The 22,314-nt window shown below is 40.4% G+C and overlaps 1 protein-coding gene across 2 annotated transcripts; it reads right to left on the bottom strand.

Annotated features, from left to right (window-relative positions):
* Positions 1-96: 96 nt before the first annotated feature.
* CCDC89 (coiled-coil domain containing 89) lies at positions 97-22,262 on the bottom strand. Of its 2 annotated transcripts, XM_073808345.1 has the most exons (3): positions 12,581-22,262; positions 8,251-10,739; positions 97-319 (listed from the first exon to the last, which is right to left on the bottom strand). In XM_073808345.1, exon 1 carries the CDS (start codon positions 16,033-16,035, stop codon positions 14,920-14,922), a length of 1,116 nt encoding a protein of 371 aa, XP_073664446.1. In that variant the 5' UTR covers positions 16,036-22,262; the 3' UTR covers positions 97-319; positions 8,251-10,739; positions 12,581-14,919. The 2 variants fall into 2 exon arrangements, with proteins under 2 accessions (XP_073664446.1, XP_073664445.1); XM_073808344.1 differs by having other exon boundaries at positions 8,251-22,262.
* Positions 22,263-22,314: the final 52 nt, after the last annotated feature.

Raw genomic sequence — 22,314 nt, 5'->3', positions numbered from 1 at the left:
TAGTATCGCGAGAGTTCGAATGAGGTCTGGAGCTGGAGTAGCTCCAGAACTCCAGTGATGTCATAGTAACAGCGGCAAAAATAACAACAAACCTGGGAATTATTGAAAAAGTGGTCGGCCCTCACTTCTCAATACTCTGTATTCTAGCTTCCACCCCCAGTGAAGCCAGTATCGCTCAGAATTGATCTTTTAGATACCTAATTTTTGAATAATCTTCGTTATCCTGGAACTTAAGACTGCTGATCAGATTCTTCTTGGAATTGCTCCTTTCCCCTTTCGCTATATCACAAGATCTTTTCACTCAAACACTTATAGAGCACTAGAAGAAAAAAGAGGTGAATAAGTCATTCATATGTAATTTAATTTTTCCAAGTTTTTATTATAAAAATTTCCAAATATACAGAATATGTGAAAGAATATTACAGTATCCACTCTAATTCAACAATAGTACACAATACCCAGACTCAACAATTCAACAATTAACATTTTGCCATATATGCTTTATCTATATATAAGTGTTTGTAAAACATTTTTTTTTTTTGCAGAATCATCCCAAAGTTGCAGACAAGACACACCACCCAAACATGCTGCAGTATGCATCTCTAAAGATAAGAACATTCTATTTCATAGTCATAATACTATTATCAGGTCTTGAGAAAATTAACAATCTTGCTAATATCTATTACCCATACCATATTCAAATTTGCTCAGCTTTCCTCAAAAATCAGCTTTTATAGCAGATATGTTCTTTTGAACCAGGATCCAATCATGGCTCACTTATTGCATTCGATTGTTTTTTCCCCCATTTGTCAAACTAGAATAGTCCCTTCCACGTTTTAGTTTTTCTTAATATTGGCTTTCTGAAGAGACAAGGTCAGTTGTCTTGGAAAATGCACCACGTTCTGGATTTGTCTGTTTCCTCATGGTGTTATTTTGTTCCTCTAGTCCCACAAGGTATTTCAAATTTGAAGCAGTTCACAAATACATTAGAATACAGTGAAACAACTCAAATTTTTACAGAGCAAGGCCAGTGAAAATACAGATGAAATAGGAAGATAAGGAGTTCTGAAAGGAGGAAAGGTTTGTATTATAATAGGATGGACATAAAATCTTACACAATTCCTCAAGTTGAGCTAACAATAGACTAAGCTTCCTGGTAACCCAAACAAATAAATAAACTTTCCTTTATTTGCTTATGAGTAAAGTATACATGAATTCCTCAACTACTTTTCCAGTTCTCATGTCTTAAAGAAACTTCTCTATGGGATACTGAATAAAGTAACAGATAGCCTCACCAATAGCTACCTTTATATGGCTGTTTCTTAGAACGATAGAAAGCAAGTTCCAGGAAAGCTAGACACTGATAGGTTCCAATTTTCCAGAACAGCACCTGGCACAGGAGAGCCTTCGATAAATATTTGTTGAATGAATGAATGAAGAAGGTCTCCAACTTTTAGCTGAAGGCATTACACAAAGCTCAACCAAATGAAAACAATTCTTCAAGGGGCACAAATAAGCATAACATATGGTATCTAGAAGAAGAAATAAGTGGCCTCCATGTCCTTCTTAACCTTCCCATTAGGAAAGGTTTTGCTAAAGTAGAACGGCAAACAGTTTGAGATAATAAATATTCTGGCATATTTTGATCTACAGGTGTTTTGTGTGGCTGGTAATCCCATCGAACTGCATTTTCTCCTTGGGCAAAATCAAGATCATGGATTGATTTATCATTTTTTCCCTAAATTACAAGATTTTGGATTAAATATACATTGTTTAAGAGCCTCTCCAATTGGATTAAGAGGAAAGTAGGAAACTGAAAGAGAAGAAAGTTTTTACAACGTAGCCTCAGAAGACAAAAAAAGCAACTGAAGCAAGGGTAAAACTCCCAGAAAATGCCTTTCCCTCCCTTTCACCGTTCCTCCCTTTTCTTCTCCTCATTCTTCTCATTCTCTCCTTCTTCAGAGTTGGTTTTTCTTTTTTCTGGTTATAATGATCATTGCAAAAGATTCAGATAGTGCAGAACTGTACAAATAAGTAGAAGGATATTACCCATAATCTACCTCAAAATAACTGTTATTAAAATTTTGGTGTATAATAGAGTTTTTCTATGTACAGACATAGAACAACACATTGTTTATTTTAGTTCTTTGAACTCTACTCTTTTGTGAGAGTAGACATCTTTTGTGGACATCTTTCATACAACCAAATATAGGTCCACATGCTTATTTTTATTTTTATTTTTTTTGCAGTACGCGGGCCTCTCACTGTTGTGGCCTTTCCCGTTGCGGAGCACAGGCTCCAGGCGCGCAGGCTCAGCGGCCGTGGCTCACGGGCCCAGCCGCTCCACGGCATGTGGGATCTTCCCGGGCCGGGGCACGAACCCGTGTCCCCTGCATCAGCAGGCGGACCCTCAACCACTGCGCCACCAGGGAAGCCCCTGGCTAAGTTTTTATACATAGGCCCTTATTACATATGGGAAGGTATCTCTCCCCAGTGGTGGTCACGGTATGTAGTTCCTATGCACTCATGAGAGTGGATTTGTTCTTTTTAGAATGTGCCTATCCGAAAATTAAAAATGATATCCTTTTTTGTGAATGTGCATTTCTTTGATTATTAGAAGGTTGAATGTTTTTCACATGACCAATTGATTTCTAATGTGAATAGCCTTTTTACCTCCTTAGCCCATTTTTCTCTGAGGTAGGAGAAAATGTTTTTCAGGGAAAATATCTGTCTTTTTCCTTCTTGATTTATATGAACTCTTTGCATTATAAGGAAAACATACCTTTGTCTCTTATATATTTTACAATTTTTCCCCCAGTTGATCATTTACTGGGGGAGGAAAGGGGTAAAAACTTCTTGTTTTGCTATAATTTTTAAATGGTCAATCTATGAAAATTTTCTTCCTGGTTTCTGGCTTTGATGTTAAGCCTAAAAAGGCTTTATTAGCCTAAATAATACTGATATTTACCTATATGTTTTAGAACTTCTTTAATTACTTCTATTTATAATTTACTAAGAGTTTTTAACAAGTGATTATTTCATTTAGCTCCAAATGGAATTTATTCTAGTATAAAATGTGACATAGGAATATAATTTATTCAAAAAGTTATTTGCCACAATATAATTTATTGAACAATTCATACTTGCCACACTGATTTCCCAACATGTATACCAGATATTAAATTCTTACATAAAGTTGAATCTATTTCTGGTCTTTTTCTTCTATTTCATTGATCAGTCTAACCATTCTGGAAGCAAAATCACTACATTTTTATGCAATTTTATAATATATTTTAATATGTCATAGGACAAGTCCTTTTTGGTTAGTCTTACTTTCTCAGAATTTTTAATCTCTATTTGAATATTTATTCTTCCAGATAACTTTATAAAATTTTCCAAGTTCAAAAGAAAGCTGGAATTTTCATGAAAATTGCATTAAATTTATGAATTTATTTTTCCCAGTGACTTCATGCATTTTTTTCCTACTGGACTAAATTATGTCTTCTTTTATATTTTCTAAATGGTTATTGTTGCTACATAGGAAAGCTATTTTTTTTTGTTAAATTTTTAACTGACTTACCCACTCAACTTTCTTAATAGTTTTTATTTTTAGCTTATTCATTCAAATTTCCCGGTAGACAATTATATCACCTTATTATATATAATGACAATTTTGGCTCCTTCTTTGCAATACTTATTTCGTTATCTTGACTTATAATGAAACAGCATTTCCAGATCGATATCAAATAATGCTGTTAATAACCAACTTACTTGTCTTATTCCTGACTTTAGCAGGAATGCCTCTAGTGTTTAGTTGTTGCTTTGAGATGGGTATTTTTATTTGGTTAAGCTCAGTTGCAGGTAACAGAAACCAATTCAGCTATTTTAAGCAGAAAAAGATGTAATACAGAGAAGGTGTTTACAAAGTAATTGGAAGGACTGGAGGAGTGGGCATTAGGCTGGGTGATCAAGAATGCCTCTCAGTACAATGTGGCCAAACAGGCCTGATAGGTCACTGCTATCTCTGCCCCAGTTGGGAAAGTTGTAAATAGAAAGCTGGAATGTTAGCTTCAAGAGCACCGCTGCTGCCAAAACTCTCAACCTGTTGTATTAATTATCTATTGCTGCCTAAAAAGTTACCCCAAACCTAAAAACATCAATAAAACAACAATAAACATGTGCTTATTGTTGCAGCTTAAAATAACAAGAAACATTTGTTATCTCTGGCGGTTTCTATCAGTCAGAAATCTGTAAGTGCCTTGGCTATACAGCTTAGCTCTGGAATTCTCATGGAATTCAGCCAGATTTTGGCCTGGGCTGGAGTCATCTGAAGGCTTGGCTAAAACTAGAGGATCCACTTCCAAGGTGGCTGACAGGTTGCTCCTGGGGGAAGCATCAAAAGAAAGAAAGGGGGCTTCCCTGGTGGCGCAGTGGTTGGGAGTCCGTCTGCCGATGCAGGGGATGCAGGTTCGTGTCCCGGTCCGGGAGGATCCCACGTGCCGCGGAGCGGCTGGGCCTGTGAGCCATGGCCTCTGGGCCTGCGCGTCCGGAGCCTGTGCTCCGCAACGGGAGAGGCCACAACAGTGAGAGGCCCATGTACCGCAAAAAAAAAAAAAAAAAAAAGGAAGAAAGGAAGGACTAATTCGAAAGATACATGCACCCCATTGTTCATAGCAGCATTATTTATGACAGGCAAGATATGGTAGCAACCTAAGTGTCCATCAACAGATGAATGGCTATATACATATATATACGGATGGATATATAATATATACATATTTATGGCTGGTATATTACTCAGCCATAAAAAGAATGAAATTCTGCCATTTGCAACAATGTGGATGGACCTAGAGAGTATTATGCTTAGTGAAATAAGTCAGAGAAAGAAAAATACTGTATGTTATCAATCATATGTGGAATCTAAAAAAGTAAACCAAACTAATGTATATAACATAACAGAAACAGACTTACAGATACAGAAAACAAACTAGTTGTTACCAGTAGGGAGAGGGAAGGGGCAAGGGGCAAGATAGAGGTATGGGATTAAGAGATACAAACTACTATGTATTAAATAGATAAGCAGCAAGGATATATTGTACAGCACAGGGAATTACAGCCATTATTTTGTAATAACTTTAAATAGAGTAAAATCCGTAAATATATTGAATCACTATGCTGTACATCTGAAACTAATATAATATTGTAAATCACCTATAATTGATAGATGATTGATAGATAGATAGATAGAACTAGTGAATGAATACTAGAATGAAAACCCAATGTCTTCAAGAATGTGCTTGGCAGCAAAAACAGCCAAAGCAGAGGGAAAGGATCCCTGCCTCATTTGCATCTTCCAAATATAACTGCAGAGGTGTCTGGCAAATATAATTTGTTTTTGTGTTTCTTTTGTTTTAGTTTTTCCATTTGTGCCATACAGGAAAGCACATTAAAAATGATGAATTGGGAGGCTTCCCCGGTGGCGCAGTGTTTGAGAATCTGCCTGCTAATGCAGGGGACACGGGTTCGAGCCCTGGTCTGGGAAGATCCCACATGCCGCGGAGCGACTGGGCCCGTGAGCCACAACTACTGAGCCTGCGCGTCTGGAGCCTGTGCTCCGCAACAAGAGAGGCTGCGACAGTGAGAGGCCCGTGCACTACGATGAAGAGTGGCCCCCGCTCGCCGTAACTAGAGAAAGCCCTCGCACAGAAACGAAGATCCAACACAGCCAAAAATAAATAAATAAATTTATAAAAATTAAAAAAAAATAAATAAAAATGATGAATTGGGAGATTGGGATTGACATATATACACTAATATGTATTTAAAAAATGGATAACTAATAAGAACCTGCTGTATAAAAAAATAAATAAAATAAGATTCAAAAATTCAAAAAAAAAAGCACCCACATTAAAAGAGGGACTGAAATACATTATGAGTACCAATCTATCAAATCCTCCACAAAGACCATGACTTTATGGTACTTCATCACCAATACATACATTTATTGGCTTTCCTATAACAGAGAGTTGGCATAGAGATGGTAGGGAATGCAGCTGAATCAGGGTTGGGATTTTGCTGAATAGATACAGCAGAAGGATAAGAGTGCTACAGAGGCCGGAGTGCTCATTTTAATATAGTTTGCCTATGCACTCATGAAGTATAATCTGTAAAAGGTAGGAACTAAGACCATGAGAGGATTTTTGTGATTGGATGAACATTAAAGACTCAAAAGATTGACATTGTCTAGGGTACTATAGGATTATGTTTACAAGTGCTACATATTTGCATGGATTATGTTCAATTCTCAGTGTGCTAGCTGTATTTCCATTCCTTTCCTCTCAAAAAACCATTTCTGAATGTAAATGAATGAGAATTATAGTACTGTGGACTAATCTGGAATCTGATTTATTTTATTTTAAAATGACCAACATTTGTAACCAACTAAAATAGTAACAAATTACTGGTATGCCTCCCAACTAATCAACCCCACAGTTGCAGCCCCTGAAGTTGAGATTTGCTGCTCTGTTGGGGAAAGGGAGAGCAGGTGTAGAGGAAGTTTGGGCATTAGAGATTTGGAAGGGTAGGACCAGAGCTTTTCGTGTTCTGTTGGGAAGGACTCCACTTCTCAGGTGGGAAATGGTCTTATCTCTCACCCCAGGCACCCCAGAGCCAGACCTTGGCTGAGCTGCTCTTGCTTCCCATTGCCAGTTTCAAATCATTTCTCTTCCTCTCTCCTTCACAAACCTGAGCTCTTTATTAACTTTGATTTTTTAAATATTGAAAATCTGCAATCATACAGAGCTAGAGAAAAAAGTATGCTGAATCCCTTGTATGCTCCTCCAAATTTAAGAATTATTAAAATTTTGCCACACTTGCTTCATCCCCCTGCCTTTTTTTCCCCCTGAAATATTGGAAAATAAGAATCCTTGACATATGTCATTTTATCCCTACACACATCACTATACATGTTTAACAATAAGGTCATTATTTCTGTAACCACAATGTCATGATTGCAACTAGTCAAATTATTATGAATTTCTTGGTATCATCTAACCCCAGTCAATATTCAATTGTGTCAAAAATTTCCAGCTACAGATGGCTTGATTGAATAAGGACCCAAAGAATTCTAATACATTCCTTATATCTCTCAAACCTCTTTTAATCTAAGACAGCATTCCTCCACCCCTTTTCACCAATGCCATTTGATTTTCTGAAGAAGCCAGGTCAGTTGTCCTGTTCAATGTCCCATTATTCTATATTTGTCTGTTTGCTTTCTGGTACTGTTTTACTTTCCCCTCATCCCCATATTTCCTGTAAGCGGGAAGTTAGTTCTCAGGGCTTAGTTAGCTTAAGGTTCAACATTTTTGGCCGGAATACTTCCAAGAAGGCGCTGCTCTTCATGGTGAGTCACCTCAGGAGGCATATAACATCTAGCTTTCCTGTTTTTAGTGATGCTAAGATTGATCAATGTTTTCAAATGGTGACAGTAAAATTCTCCATTAACCTTTCTCCTAATGGTTTCATCTAATGATGATCCGTGCCTGAATAAATTATTTCACTACTTTTATTACCTGGGATTCTTTTATTATCTGGGATTTTTCAGTGAAAAGCAACTTTATCTCACCACGTATGGGCCATTTCCCCTGTGAAATACAGGGGATAGGAAAAGTAGGATAAATGCTCACTCACTGAAAGCTTTAGCTCTCTGATTTCCTCTTCACCCAGTAAGATCTTATTTAAGGATACCCAGTAAGTGACATGATTTGAAACAAGGCAGTCTGATGCCAGTGCTCCCCTTCACTCACTGCACTAATACCTTGACTAGTTTGTTGATCACAGATTTGGGTTTCTAAAGGGCGTAGTGAAAGGATTTGAGTGGGGATAGGGCATGGGGAGGATTGAGCTAAGATTTCTGACAGGGATGGAGATAAATCTGGATGTGAGCATAATTGGATTAATGTAGCCAGAGTCTCTTGGTAGAGTCTACTGTGAGTGCTTATTCTGCAGCCCTAGATGGTGTGGCTATTGTGAAAGCAGTTTTCTTACCAAGAACAGGAAGTGCTATGAAGGCTTCTGAACTTCTTTTTAATGTTTTCCTCCTCTCTGCTCTTGGACAATTCTTATACATTATATAGGCTTTAACTTAAATGCCACTTCTAGGAAAAGCTTTCCCTAACCTCTTCTACCTTATGTTAAGAAACCCTGCTATGCACTCCCATGTCATCCTATCCTTTAGCATTTTCTTCTTACCCATTAGGATGCAGATTCAGCGAGGATAAGGTCTCTGAGTCGCTCACGTTGTGCCCAGCATTTAACATAGTGCCTAGACAATAATAGGCTCTCAATAAATACTTGTTACATTAATGAGATATATTAAATAAATTAGTTATTAATTAAAATTGAATATCAGAATGGCTTGGCCTGTCCTACCTCTACATCTTTTTTTGTCTGTTAGGGCAAAACCAAAAACCAACACCCAAAGCCTAAAAACTTGAATAGATGAGAAAATAGGCTTTCCAAAATCTAAAATTTAGGTCTCACACAGACATGTGAAAATCCATGAGAAAAGTTAATACATTTAAATCTTTATACTTAGGAGAGAAATAGGAATCATAGGAGGCACTTCTTAGGGTAGAAAAAGATACTGTCATTAGCCGTATGTGGCTGAACATTAATGAAATCAGCAGCTTCCAGCTGAATGGCCTGACCCAGATCTGTCAGGCCATATTTGGCTCTATAGAAAATATGTCTTGTCTACTCAGTTCTTGGGGAAAGAAAAATCTGTAGGCTTTTTGAGTCATCTGCTCAGAAATACAGCTTATTGGGAAGCAATTATGCAGAAGATATTTTTTGTTTTTAATTTTAATATACATGTGCATATATATATTTTTTTTTTGAGGGGGGGTGCGGCTGTGCCGTGCACCTTGTGGGATCTTAGTTCCCTGACCAGGGATTGAACCCAGGCCCTCGGCAGTGAAAGCACAGGGTTGTAACAACTGGACTGCCAGGGAATTCCCAATTTTACTATATTTTTAAAGAGGTGATATATTCACATGGTTCAAGAGTCAAATGATACAAAATGGGATAAGTTGAGAAGTTTCCTTCACACTCCCATCCTTTACCAGCCCTGTCCCCACACTCATCCACACCACTAATAAACACTTTCTTTTTAGCATTTCTTTTTTCCAATATTTATTTATACAGATGGGAGTACATATGTTTACATTCTTATCCCCCCCATTCTCTCCCCCTTACACAAAGTAATATATGATAGATATTCTGCACCCTGTTTGTTTTTTTTAATAAATTTATTTATTTTTGACTGTGTTGGGTCTTTGAGCTGTGCGCAGGCTTTCTCTAGTTGTGGCAAGCAGGAGCTACTCATTGCGGTGGCTTCTCTTGTTGTGGAGCACGGGCTCTAGGCTCTTGGGCTGTAGAGCGCAGGCTCAGTAGTTGTGGCACACGGGCTTAGTTGCTCTGCGGCATGTGGGATCTTCCTGGACCAGGGCTCGAACCTGTGTCCCCTATATTGGCAGGCGGATTCTTAACCACTGCACCACCAGGGAAGTCCCTGTACCCTGTTTTTTTCCCCTACATATATCCTGGAGATATTTCTATTATCAGTGTACAGCGAGCTTCCTTTTTCTTTCTTCCTTTTTCTTGCTTTTCTTTTTTTTTTTTTTTGCATTTGCAATGTATTCCAAGGTATGGAGGGCCCACAGTTTATTTAATTGTTTCCATATTGATGGTATGTAGGGTATTTCCAATCTTTTGCTATTACAAACAATTCCGTAATGAATCATCTTAAACATGAAAGGGAAGATTATTTTACACCAGTGCAAATAAGAGTGGATTAGAAGCATTAAATAGGGAGAGTCTGACAAATAGCTAGGATAAGTCCCTTTGTTGAACTGAGGAGTGAGGGGGTTGGAGAAGGGGCATTGTAGTTAGTTGAATGTGTAATGAATGACCAGGGAGTTCTGTCCAAGGGGAAATTTTTTTCTTGGATTAGTTTTTGCCAAATGGGATAAACAGAAGGTTTGAAAAGAACAACATCAAGTAGCCCTAGGCCCTTACATTTAATAAGATGTTCTTAATGTTTGGAAAATAATATCCAGTTTGTCCTTAAGGAGATGGAAAAATGATTAGAAAAGTCCATTCTTGGCCACCTCCCAAAATTCCAACAACTTTTTTAAGAGGCTGAGATTGAAAGAAAAAAAGACTCCCTGCCTGATAAAGCCCTGTCAATCTAAGTAGATGTGGTACAGCAGACACTGTTGGTGGCCCACCCAACATCCATCTCCCTTCATCCTCTCTGGCAAAGTCCTGCTTTTGCCAGGTAGCCCCATGTGCTATATACCACAGAGATTGGCTTCATTCCTGTCCTATCCAGGATCCAGGCAGATCCTGATTGGTCCAAGTCAGTCATGGTGGCAACATTGCCCATGAAGATGTTTGGTTGGGGTATTTGCATATGGCCCAATTTTGGCCAATAATAATGAAGACAAGTCATCTGGTCAGCTTTGGGGAGAGTAGTTAGGGTCGTGGCCCTTTTTCCTTTATTCATGTGCCAAGAGGTAGTATCTCAAATGTCTGCCCAGTTCTCTTCATCTTGTCATAGTGGGGAACAGAGAATCATTCCTGCCCCGACCCAGCCACCGCTACTCCACAGGTATCTGAGTCAATGAGGGCTGGATAGAACAGCAAGCACCCGCGCAGGTATTCCTTCAAACAATGTTCTTTAAAGGTTTAACGTCAATGTAGTGGAGTTGGGGAGAAATAGATTTTCTATCAATACTTTGTTCATTAGAAACAAATTAACTTCAGTTAATTTTCACTAAGTGAAACAGAGACAGTGTTGTGAAGACATCAGCCAGTCAGTTCATTTTTCCTGTAGTTCTCCTTCCTTTTCTAGCTCTCTTTGATTTTTTTTTGAACGAGACAAGTTCCTTAGAGGCACACTGAAGGGCTTACAGTGTAGGTAACACAAAAGATCACACTTAGCTACACAGCACTAGTCACATGTTATTTGGTTTTAGAATCTCTGTTCTATGGATTTTCATTTTAGGGTTACTGCTTGTGGATGCCACAGACAAATTCACTGGGGATCTAGGTCTGCTTTAGAAAGTTTTGTTGTTTTGTTTTTAAATTTCTCCTCAAGGGCGGTAATTTGGAGGTGGTTGATTTACATTTTGACAGTTTGTTCCAATGATAAGCATGGCTTTACAGATGAGCATACCACAATAACTAATCTAGTTGCCCATGCCCTAATCTGGTCTGGGTCACAGATTAAATACGAGATAAGCACTGAGAGTGGAATTACAAAGTGCTGTGGAGCACAGAGGGGGAAAAAAAAACCCAAACAAACAAACAAACAAAAAACGTTGCCCTTTTGTGGCTGGTTAGAAGGTGGTTTGTATACTGGGAAAAAGCATGGGTTTTAGAGCCAGAAAGCAGGTCCAGCTACATAATTTGCTGTGCCCAGCATAAAATGAAAAGGTGGAGCCCCTTGCCACACAATTATTAAGAACCTCAAGGCAGCAGCAGTAGAACCAAGTGCAGGGTCCCCGTGCAGGTGGCACGCCCATGAAGCCGGTCCTCCCAGAAGGGCTTGGGTTCAAATCTCACCCCTGTCACCCCAAAACTTGCTGGCTTTGGGCGAGTCACCCTCTCTCTCTGTGTCTCATTTTTATCTATGAAATAGTGATAACTGAACCTCCCTTGAAGAGTTGGTATGAGGGTGACATGAAAAGCACTTGACACATGATAGGTTCACATTACTCTTACTTTCTTCCTTTGTGTTGTGGGCTCCTTTCCTCAGCTGTTCTCTAGGCATCCATCTTTAACCTTCTATTCTCATTACCCACTTTCTTTTCAATATCTTTCAAAAGGGTATTAGAGTGAGCATTATGAAATGGCCCACATCTAATCATTTGTAACCTACAAAGTGGCAATTTTATATGGTTCAACCTAACACAGACTCCTTAGCATGACTGAACAGTATTGTCCTTAGACCCGGGCAACTGAGACCCTTTCTTTGCGCCCACGTTTTAGGGAGCATGCACCTTACCCATCCCCCATGCTCTTCCAGACGCACCCTTCCCTCCTAATGAAGAGCCCAGGTGGCAAGTCCTCTACTAGCCCACACTCCTGTACGAGGATCCTAGAATTCCCTGCTCAAATGGCCCTCAGGACCCGCTTGGCCTTTGCCCAGGAGCCTCTTCCTCCTCCTCGCAGGCTGGGCACAAAAGTTGAATGGGAGAGATCACCACCCCACCCGACAGCTGTTTGGGCGGAGCTTGCACGGGCCAGCGTGGGTGGAGGAGGGGGCGGGAAGAGAGGCTGGCACGCATGCGCACCAGTCTCTTCGCTAATCCGCCCGAACCTGCATGGGAGGCGGAAGAGGGCTCGTCTGTGGCTCCTGTTTGTGCACTTGCCAGTCTCCTCCCGCCTCTCTTCTCTTATTTCTATCTGTAGAGATGCTTCTCCGCACCTCCTCCCAACTACTTATGATTTCCAAGTATTCTGGACATTTTTTAAAACCTCGATGCTGTCTGAAATCTTTCTCCCTTTTCAATACCTGATAAAATTCTACTAGTTATTTAAGAACCAGCTTATATATCAACTTCTGTGTTAGTCATCCCGGGCAATCCTCTCTACCATCCCAACCCTTACCCTCAGGCTTTTAACTGGTGTGTGTGTGTGTGTGTGTGTGTGTGTGTGTGTGTGTGTGTGTGTGTTTTACCCGCTGTGATCTCATAACACCCCTTGTGAAAACACATTACACTGTATGTGACTGCTCTTTTGCCCCTGGGCTAGACTGTGTGGGAGCTCTTCCAGGGCAGAAAACATGCTTCTTCATGCTTATTCTCAGTGCCCACCCCCAGAGCTTGGTACTCAGTAGACAGTCAATAAATCTTTCAGTGTGATGTTGTCATCAAAATCCCGGCTCCCCAGGGACCAACTAGCCTTGAGCAAATTACTGAATCTCAATTTCCTCTTCTTTGAAACAGAAATGAACACTATTACCTTCTTCAGTGTTGCTAAGGATTAAATAACACAATATATTGAAAGTGCTTCAGTTCAATGATAAATAGTATGGACTCAGTAAAGGGTAACCTTAATCAGCTCCTATATATTCTGATTCTTGGTAATGTGTAAGAGGAAGTAAATAGTCCTTTCATGCCAGCAAGGTGGATCCTTGGAATTTATATTTAATACCACAATCTTAACAGAACTGTGAGAAAATAGGTTTTAAAAATTGCTTTAGGTAAGGCAAGTGATGCTTAAAATTGTTTATTAAAAAGGTACCAAGTAATATTTTTTAATAAATTCAAATCATTAGGTAACTCTTGGCACTCTTGGCACTAAATGGGTGAGAAAAATACTACACTGCAATCTATTTTGGGAAGTATTCATAATAATGCTTCTATGTCAACTAAATACAGGGAAATAAGGAAGCATAAAGTGTAGTTTTACATCTACCTCTTTAAGAACTTTGCATAAATATAATAACTATTATCTGTTTTTATCATTACACATTTAAGTATTCCTACAAAAATGATGTAAGTATACATATATACATTCCATTTAGATGGGTTTTTTTATAAAATGAAAGAGTTGCAAGAAAGTATGTTAATAGAAACACAACAATCACTATGTGTTGCTATAGGTATCATATCCAGTGTGCTATGATCTATTACCCCAAACTGGGGACTTTTGTCTATTAGCATATTGTGCAATATTAAATGAAACTACTGATATTTGCTTTTTTGTACCTCTAAATCCTGTTTTTATTAAGGAGAAAAACCAAGAAAATGGAATGTGATCTAAGCTTGCAGGAAAAATTAAAATGGGTTGATTTTACTTACTTGAATCTTATTGCTCATATAGACTGACTATAATAAAGTTTGCCTACTTTGGAAAAGAATTTAACTGACTATAATAAAGTTTGCCTACTTTGGAAAAGAATTTAATGAGCTCAATTTTTGTTCTCCGAGCTAGTGCGACTAAAATAAAATAGAAAGGATACTGCCATAAAGCAGGTGAAGCAAGCAACTCTTTGGTCCGTTGCAAAATCAGACACCTTTCTGCAAGTTATCCATGCTATTAATATGCTATTAACTGTTATAGCTTACAGTCTCAACTACGGGAGATTACAAGCCTACCTATCTACAAGGGCTAATTATGCTAGTTTTTTCTTTTCACAGTAACACATCCCATTGCACTTTTAAGATTCACTCAAGGGGACTTCTCTGGCGGCGCAGTGATTAAGAATCCGCCTGCCAATGCAGGAGACATGGGTTCGATCCCTGGTCCGGGAAGATCCCACATGCCGTGGAGCAACTAAGCCCGTGTGCCACAACTACTGAGACTGCACTCTAGAGCCCTCGAGCCACGACTACGGAGCCTGCGTGCCTAGAGCCCGTGCTCTGCAACAAGAGAAGCCATCACAATGAGAAGCCCACACACCGCAACAAAGAGTAGCCCCCGCTCACCACAGCTAGAGAAAGCCCGTGTGCAGCAATGAAGACCCAACACAGCCAAAAATAAATAAATTAAAAAAAAAAAAAGATTCACTCAAGTCCATAATGGCTGCTAATTTTAAAACTTAGGACACATGAAGATACCTGAGGTTGAGAATGAATGAGTTATGGGGGAGGTGGAGATACTGATAGCAAACTTAGGGAGATTTCAAAGGCACAGAAAGAAATTTGGTTAATCTCGTGTATTCTAGGTGGTAGGACTGAAAATTGGTGTTATCCTGACAATGGCAACAACAATGTCATAGTAAAGTAGTTTTTCATTGAGTGGTCTCTTGTACTTAAAAGTAGAATAAATGGAATCCCATCTTTACTCTTGCCACAAGGCACAAATACTTGATTTCTAAATTGGAGGCCAGAGGAACCAGAAGCTTCCTTATGGAAAGAGATGGCGGAGTTTGGCGTTGAGTTCTCTCTCCTTGCTTAAAAGATCCAGGCTGTGCTTTTTGAAGGCTTCTGACTGCAGCCTGAGTTCATCGTAGGCCTTCTGGATCCCATCTAGCCTGCGCTGGAGTTCCCGGACTCTCAAGTTACTGTCCACGGCCACTGCCTCTTGTTCAAACCGCTCTAGCGCACGCCTCCTGGCCACATCGGCCGTCTCCAACTTCTCCTCAAGCTGGCGGATCTCTGCTTGCTTGTTCTGAAGCACCTTGCCCCTCTCCATGGACAGCTGCAACAGCTCGTCTTTCTCACAAGTGACGGTCTGCAGCCTGGCCTGCAGCTCCTGGTTCAGCTGGCTGTGTGCCTCCTCGGCCTTGGCCATCTGCTCCATGGCCTGTTGGTGCTGCTGCTTGAGGCTCTGCAGCTGGTTGCGCAGCTGCTCTGTGTCCTTGGTGTGGGCGCAGGCCTGCTGGCTCTGGAACAGCTCCAGCAGTTCCTTCTCTCGGGCCTGGGCCTGGCAGGCCTCCTGAGCGCTCCTCTGTTTCAGAGACTCCAGCTCCTTGGTGAGGGCCTCACTCCGGGCAGTGAGCTGCAATACTTTGGCCTCCTGGTCCTTCAGAGCCTGGCTGAAGAGGTGGTCATTCTCCATCCTCAGCTTCTCATTCTCCTCTCTCAGCTTGATGTTCTGACTTTTGTGTTCGTCCTTGAAGCGGATCATCAACTCATGGTTGGCTGCCAGGGTCATAAAGCGTTCCTCCAGCCTCTGAGCCTGCTCGCTCTTGGCCTTCAGCTTCTCAGCATCCTGCATCCTCTTCTCCTCCAGCTCTGTGTTGAGCAGCTCCAGGATCCGGCAGCGCTCCAGGGCCTCGTCTGACCTCCGCTTCAGTATGCAGATGAGCTGGGACTGCTCCTGGATGCGGGAGTACAGCTTCGCCTTCTCACTCTTCTCCTCTTCGGACAGTCCCCGGAGGTTTGCCAAGGCTTCCCTCAGACCATCCAGTTCCTTAAACTCCATCTCCTCTTCCTGGTTTTCTAGACTTTTGTTTTGCTTATCTAAGGGTTCTTCAGAGGGTGGGGTGTCCATCCTGAGAGCCGTCTCTTCCTGAGGCATCAGCACTCTCCTCTACTGTCGGCTGACTGCACGGCCTCCCCCTCCAGATTTCAAAAGCCACGGTGTTGCTAGGGACTCCTGGCAATGTCTAGCAGTCGTTTTTTCACCCAGTAAGGAGCCCTGTGATTGGTGGACAGGTCTTCAGAATGCTGTGAAGTAACCACAGGGGGACTCCGGTGAGTCCAGAACCAATCTGGTCAGGTTATACTTGCCTATCTAACCAGTCACAGCTCTCAGCCCAGTGTCTGGCCTGTACTGTACAGAGATGCCAAGCCCACCTGATTTCCAGCCAGCATCAGGGGAACAAGTCTGACTCCACATAATTTCTTGTGGGAGTAAACAAATCAAGCAGTGGTGACATAGTCCTCTTCCCTCTCCCGGCTTCAGTGGTCATGAGAATAAAGTCCTCTCTGTGGAAAGTGTTGGCTCCTTAAAAAATTTGCAATCTATAAATACAAAGTAGCAGTAGTACTCTGAGAGCGGTGATCCTAAATGGCTGTGAGTTTGTACCTGTAGTGTTTAACACACCTCAGAGAAAGAGCAAACCCCAGAGAAATTTCTTTCGTTTCCCGAAGCATTGTCCCCAACTGGGAATACATTTTATTAGCTATTCAGCACTCCCTGTTTTACCCACTGGCACAATAGGGTTACAGAGAAAAGCTTAATGGACAATATAGACGTGATAAACATTAAAACAGAAAAAAGAATCAAATGAGGCTTACCTTATACACACCAAAGTCAATTCCAGATGGATTAAACAGTTAAATGTAAAGACTAAAATGAAAACAAAGTATTAAAAATGGAAACTAGAGGAAAACAAAGGTAAGTATTAAAGTTCTGGGTCAGGAAGGACTTTCTTAGCTTAAATATTATGTAAGAGATGAATAAGGTAACACTCAATTTGACTTAAACATCTAAAGTTATATATAATTTAAAAAATTATGTGACTCTGAGGTCTGGAGCCCCTTCTTTCTCAAGACCTGCCTGACGTTTTAGTTTTATTCCCTAGCCTAACACCAGCTATTGACGTTTCCCTAGCAGGCCCTGTCTGTAGGTGTTCCCTCTGCCTGGAATGCTTTTTTCCACTTTGCCCCTTGTCGCTCTAGTAATTTACCCAGCATTTTATACTTAGATAAGAATCACCTCCTCTGTGAAGCCTCTCCTAGCCGGTAAGTGTAGACGTGACCACTCACCTCTTTTAGTGCGGCCACTCTAGTCTATTTGTACTTCCAACAGAGCATTTGAAAGCCTTACTGCACTCATCATTTACTCCCCCGCCTTCCCCTGTTAAACTCTGAGATCCTTAGGGGCAGGAACTGTGTCTGTTTCATCCTTGATGACTAGACCAATGCCTTGGGGAGACTCAGATAAATATGTGTTGAATGGATGTTGAAGGCAAAAATCGAATAGAGAAAACTATCCACCATAAATATGACAGACAACAGATTTATATTTTTACAAAGAGCCTGTACAAATCAATAAAGCGTTAACATCTTAAAAGAGAAATAAACAATTGAATTCACAGATGAGGGGACAGAAATGGCCAAGAATTGAACCCTATCAGGGATCCAATAAATATAAGTTAACATTAGATATCATTTCATCTATCAAATTAGTCAAAAATTTTCCCCTTCTTTTAAGATGACCCAGATACCTGGTATTTAAGATACCTGGTATTATTATTTAAGATACCTGGTAAGGGTATAGTGAAATAGGTGCTCTCTTATACCATGGTAAAAGTCAATTGATGTATTGAGAACGTAAAACACCTTTATGCCTTTTGAATTAATGATTGTCCGTCTGGGGGAGATCTTTGCTGAAAGAAAGGCCTTTTTCTGAAAGAAAAAGTTTTGCTCCAAGTGTGGTTTATAACGGCTAAAAGTTGGAAACCAAAATGTCCAAAAAAGAGAAAATTTAAAGAAAATTATGATATTTTCATATAATAGAATATTATGTAGACATTAAACATTATCATGTTTATAGGTAATTTAATGGCATGGAAATACTTGTGTTTGAAAGATAATTGAAAAAAGAGAGATAAAAGAGTTAAAATTTAGAATGATCTTAATGATGTGAAAACTTAAGCACAGAGCAAAGAGTTAGCTATTCCTGCAATCACTGTTAAGTCTGTGGTCAGACTTAATTTCTCAAGTCATGATGATAAGGAAAAAGCCTGGGGTGTTACTATACATGGATGGATTTTTAAATGCTTCAGGTTTCACTTAGAGCAAAATAGATCTGAAAGAAGAGTTTGAGATTTTTGCTTTGGTCTCAAAGATCAGGATCTCCTGTCCCAAATCCTGAATCTGTCTTATCAGGGAAAGCTTTCACCAGCAAAAGGCTCGGAAAATCTCCTGAACTAAAATTTTAATAACTTAAATTGTAGGTTATTTAGGGTTTATGAAAGTGAATTAAAAAATGTGAGTGAAACTTATTTTTAATTTCCCCCTCACATCTCTTCTTCACTTTTCCTTCAATTTCAAGCTTCGTATACTGAAATGGAACTTGAAAAGTTGAGGCAAGTGACTAGAAAATTAGAATAGTCCTCTTCATTTAAATAAAAGGGTCAGACATACATTGAAAATTTTATTTGCTGATTATCATATATGGTTGTCTGATGTAGTAAAGTGAATTCACAGAATATGTTTCCTAAGAAAAGAAAAGAAAAGAGGAAAAATACTCAAGATGTTAATAGCAGTTGTTTCTTGAGGATGAGCTTACGGACGCTTTCCCCTCTCTTTGTACCTAAGTCCCTTGCACATAATGGCTGCTCAATGAAATCTGTTGATTAAATACATTTTCTACATTAGGAATATTTTATATATCTCTTCTACATTAAAATTATTTTAAATATTAAATTCATAGATCACTTGTCAAGGTTAAGAATCTCAAAAGATCCTAATCAGTATTCATTCACTGATTTATTCAACAAACACTTGTAATGTATGGTGCGGCGCTAGATGCTAAGTATACATTAATAAATTAGGTATATCACTCTTCTCAGAGAACTTTCAGTTTAGTAATAATGACTTTTGGCTCCTTTCTGCCATGGTTTTCTTTGTTATGCCATTTTCCCCCCTACCTTTGACCCTGAAGGTATCCAGTATATATTCCAGAGGTCCAAGTCATGAGCCTTGGCCAGTGTTCTCCCTAGTGGTGACCAACGAGTTCCCTCCACTTGTCTTTGTTAAGTCTTTTAACATCTCCTTTTTAAAGCTGCTATTTACAGAGTTCTTCTATATGCCCTACATAGTACTAGGTATTTGTACATCTTCTCTCATTTAATTCGGACAATATTCTTGAAACATAGGCATTATTATCCACATTTTATAGTTGGCAGGGAACGAAGAAACTAATGCACAGAGAGGTTAAGTTGTCCCAAGTCACTCAGAGAGTAAGTGATAGAGACAGAATTCAAACCCAGATTTTTTGATACTGAACCCCATGGTCTTTAGTTCATCATTCATTCATTTGCTTAATCATTCATTCGTTCAATTCACATACTGAGAAACTGTTATGTCCAAGGTTTGCAGTCCCAGTTCTTAAGATAATTACCATCTAATGATGGAGACAAATAATAGAAAAACAGCAATTCAGTATGATAACTGCTAACATAATCATGGATCAATTGGACACATCACTCTTCTCAAAGAATAAAAATAGGGGCACAATGATCTGAAATCTGATCCCACATCCTGACTGAGGTGTTGAATGTGAAGAGCGAGAGTCTTCTTTTTGTAAGGCTGAAGAAGAACCAGTTCTTTAGGAACAAGTCAGCCAAGGAAGTGGAAGGAATGTTCTGTGATTGGATCAAATGTGTGGGAGCATTTGTTTTGTAAAACAAACTAGTGAAATTAGTGAATGAGCCTGCGGGGGAGTGGAGACAGGAGAGGAAATAGGAGAGTAATCCCAAAGGAGAATGGGGATTCTTCTTGGGACAAGAATTCTTCTTGGGACAACTTAACCTCTCTGTGCTTTAGTTTCTTTGTTCCCTGCCAACTATAAAATGTGGATAATAATGCCTATGTTTCAAAATATTGTCAGAATTAAATGAGAGAAGATGTACAAATGCCTAAGAGTACAAGAGAAGGCAGATGTTCGGGGACTTTTTACTTAGATGGTGAGTATGGATGAGAGATGTACAAAGAAGTCCAAGCAAGTTCCCTGGACGTAAGCCTAGGCTAACAGTAATCATGCTTTGGTGGGCTCCTAGGCCATGTGAACAGGTTATGCAGTTCCCAGGATCCTCACCATCTACTTAAAAGCTGCAGCAGTCATGATGGTTGGGGAAATTTCGGCCTCCCTGGAAACAGTCAGCAGTGACTCTTTGGAATATTATTTCATTTTTTAAATAATGGAATTTTGAAGCATTTTCACCAAAGGGGGAAACAAATTACATGGCTACCTAGCTCTTGATTTCTCCAGTGCCCATGTGTATGATACCCTATTCTTCTGAAAATGGATCACCTCTCCCTGGCCACAGGGCGGACACATAATCCACGCAGGGCCAAGCATAAGATCTTACCCTATCCATTCCTGGCTACCGTGAGTGGTCCAATAGGTGGGAACGTGACCCAAGCCTGGCCAGTTTCTCCCAGAGCTCTCTCAAGCTGAATCCAGGAAAGAGAAGTGCTTTAGCTGAGAGCTTGTGATGCTGGAGCTGCCTGTCCCTGAGGAAGAGGAGAGACAGTATCTGAGTTCCTGGTTCCAGCCCACGAGTCCCCAGAGTAATCTAGTTCCTGTAGTGCTTCCTTAATTCTCTGGGCTAACAGTTTATTTCCAATAAATCTCCCTTTGGGGCTTATTTCTGGTTGGGTTTCTGGAAAAAGAAAAAGAGCCCTAAAACATGCAGTTCAAGGAAATGCCTCCAGTTTAAGAAAATAAAAAATTTCAGCAGGCACTTTGCCTAAAAATCCCACTGGATGAAAAGTCTGTCAACTTGAGCTCACCAAAGAATTCAGGTTGCCTACACTTTATAATGCATGAAAATCCCATTTAGCCTTCCTCTTGTAGCCAGGTGAGATTAAAGCTTTTATAGATTTTTTCGGAAAAACAATGTGACACGACATCCCCTTCGATGACCCGAGGCAGTTGGAAGTTCTGTGGGCAGATGCAAGGATGGTTCTATTGTCCCCTCTGGTGTCTTGGGGATCTGGGGATGTGGGAGGCGGGCATTCCTAGTCCTAGATGGGGAGATACTAGGACTCATCTCATTCATGCTTAATAGCTGGCTGGATGCTGGCAGATGGCTGAGCAGGTAACTGAAAAAAGGGCTGAGAAAGTAGCTTGTACTATGAAGTGGCAGGAGCTGGAACAGGATTTGCACTTCTGCTATGGCTCCAGCCGATCTTGGAGATGTGCCTCCTTTCACCTCATCTTGTCCCTCCCTGCAGCCAGAACAGGAAGAGGAAATACAGCTAGATTAACCACCCTCCTAAAAGACCTTGAGAGACAATGAGGGAAGGGCGTTGTTTTAGGTTAGTTGCTCTTACTGGCCAGTGGGTCGAAGGTTCTAGCATCTGTTTCGGGGAAAGGAGGCAAGCACTCCAGATGTTTTCAATGACATTCGTTAGATACCTGTTGTAAGATCTCACCCTCCCCTCACCACCCAGGCTTCCCCCAACCTATATTAAATCAGGGCTTGTTTTGAGATGGTGAGCTAGTGGGGTTCTAAGGGGGAGTAATGCTTTATGTATCAAATGACCCAAAAATGTCTTTGTGGAAAACTTTAAGAATAAATGTTAATGTATCTTCAAAGCTTTTCAACTACTTTTTTTTTTTTTTTTAAATTTTTGGCTTCATTGGGTCTTCATTGCTGCACGCAGGCTTTTCTCTAGTTGCGGCGAGCAGGGGCTACTCTTCATTGCAGTGCGTGAGCTTCTCATTGCGGTGGCTTCTCTTGTTGTGGAGCACAGGCTCTAGGCACGCGGGCTTCAGTAGTTGTGGCACATGGGCTCAGTAGTTGTGGCTCGCGGGCTCAGTAGTTGTGGCTCGCGGGCTGTAGAGCACAGGCTCAGCAGTTGTGGTGCATGGGCTTAGTTGCTCCAAGGCATGTGGGATCTTCCCGGACCAGGGCTCGAACCCGAGTCTCCTGCATTGGCAGGTGGATTCTTAACCACTGTGCCACCAGGGAAGTCCCTCAACTACTTTTTAAAAATAAAAGTTCTACTCTTAATAACACAGCTGAAGCTTCCCATTTAGAGGAAATGATGCCCAGAGTTGCAGTAAAGACTCTGGAGAAATATTAGCCCAAAAGTTCTTTAGCCTTGCTAGGGAATT

The sequence above is a fragment of the Tursiops truncatus genome, chromosome 8 (genome assembly GCF_011762595.2).
Source record: "Tursiops truncatus isolate mTurTru1 chromosome 8, mTurTru1.mat.Y, whole genome shotgun sequence".
Classification (NCBI taxonomy): Eukaryota; Metazoa; Chordata; class Mammalia; order Artiodactyla; family Delphinidae; genus Tursiops; species Tursiops truncatus.
This window is presented reverse-complemented; position numbering and strand designations above follow the sequence as displayed.

Coding starts and splice junctions, on each gene's coding strand:
- CCDC89 (XM_073808344.1), bottom strand. CDS start 16,035: ATGCCTCAGGAAGAGACGGCTCTCAGGATGGACACCCCACCCTCTGAA.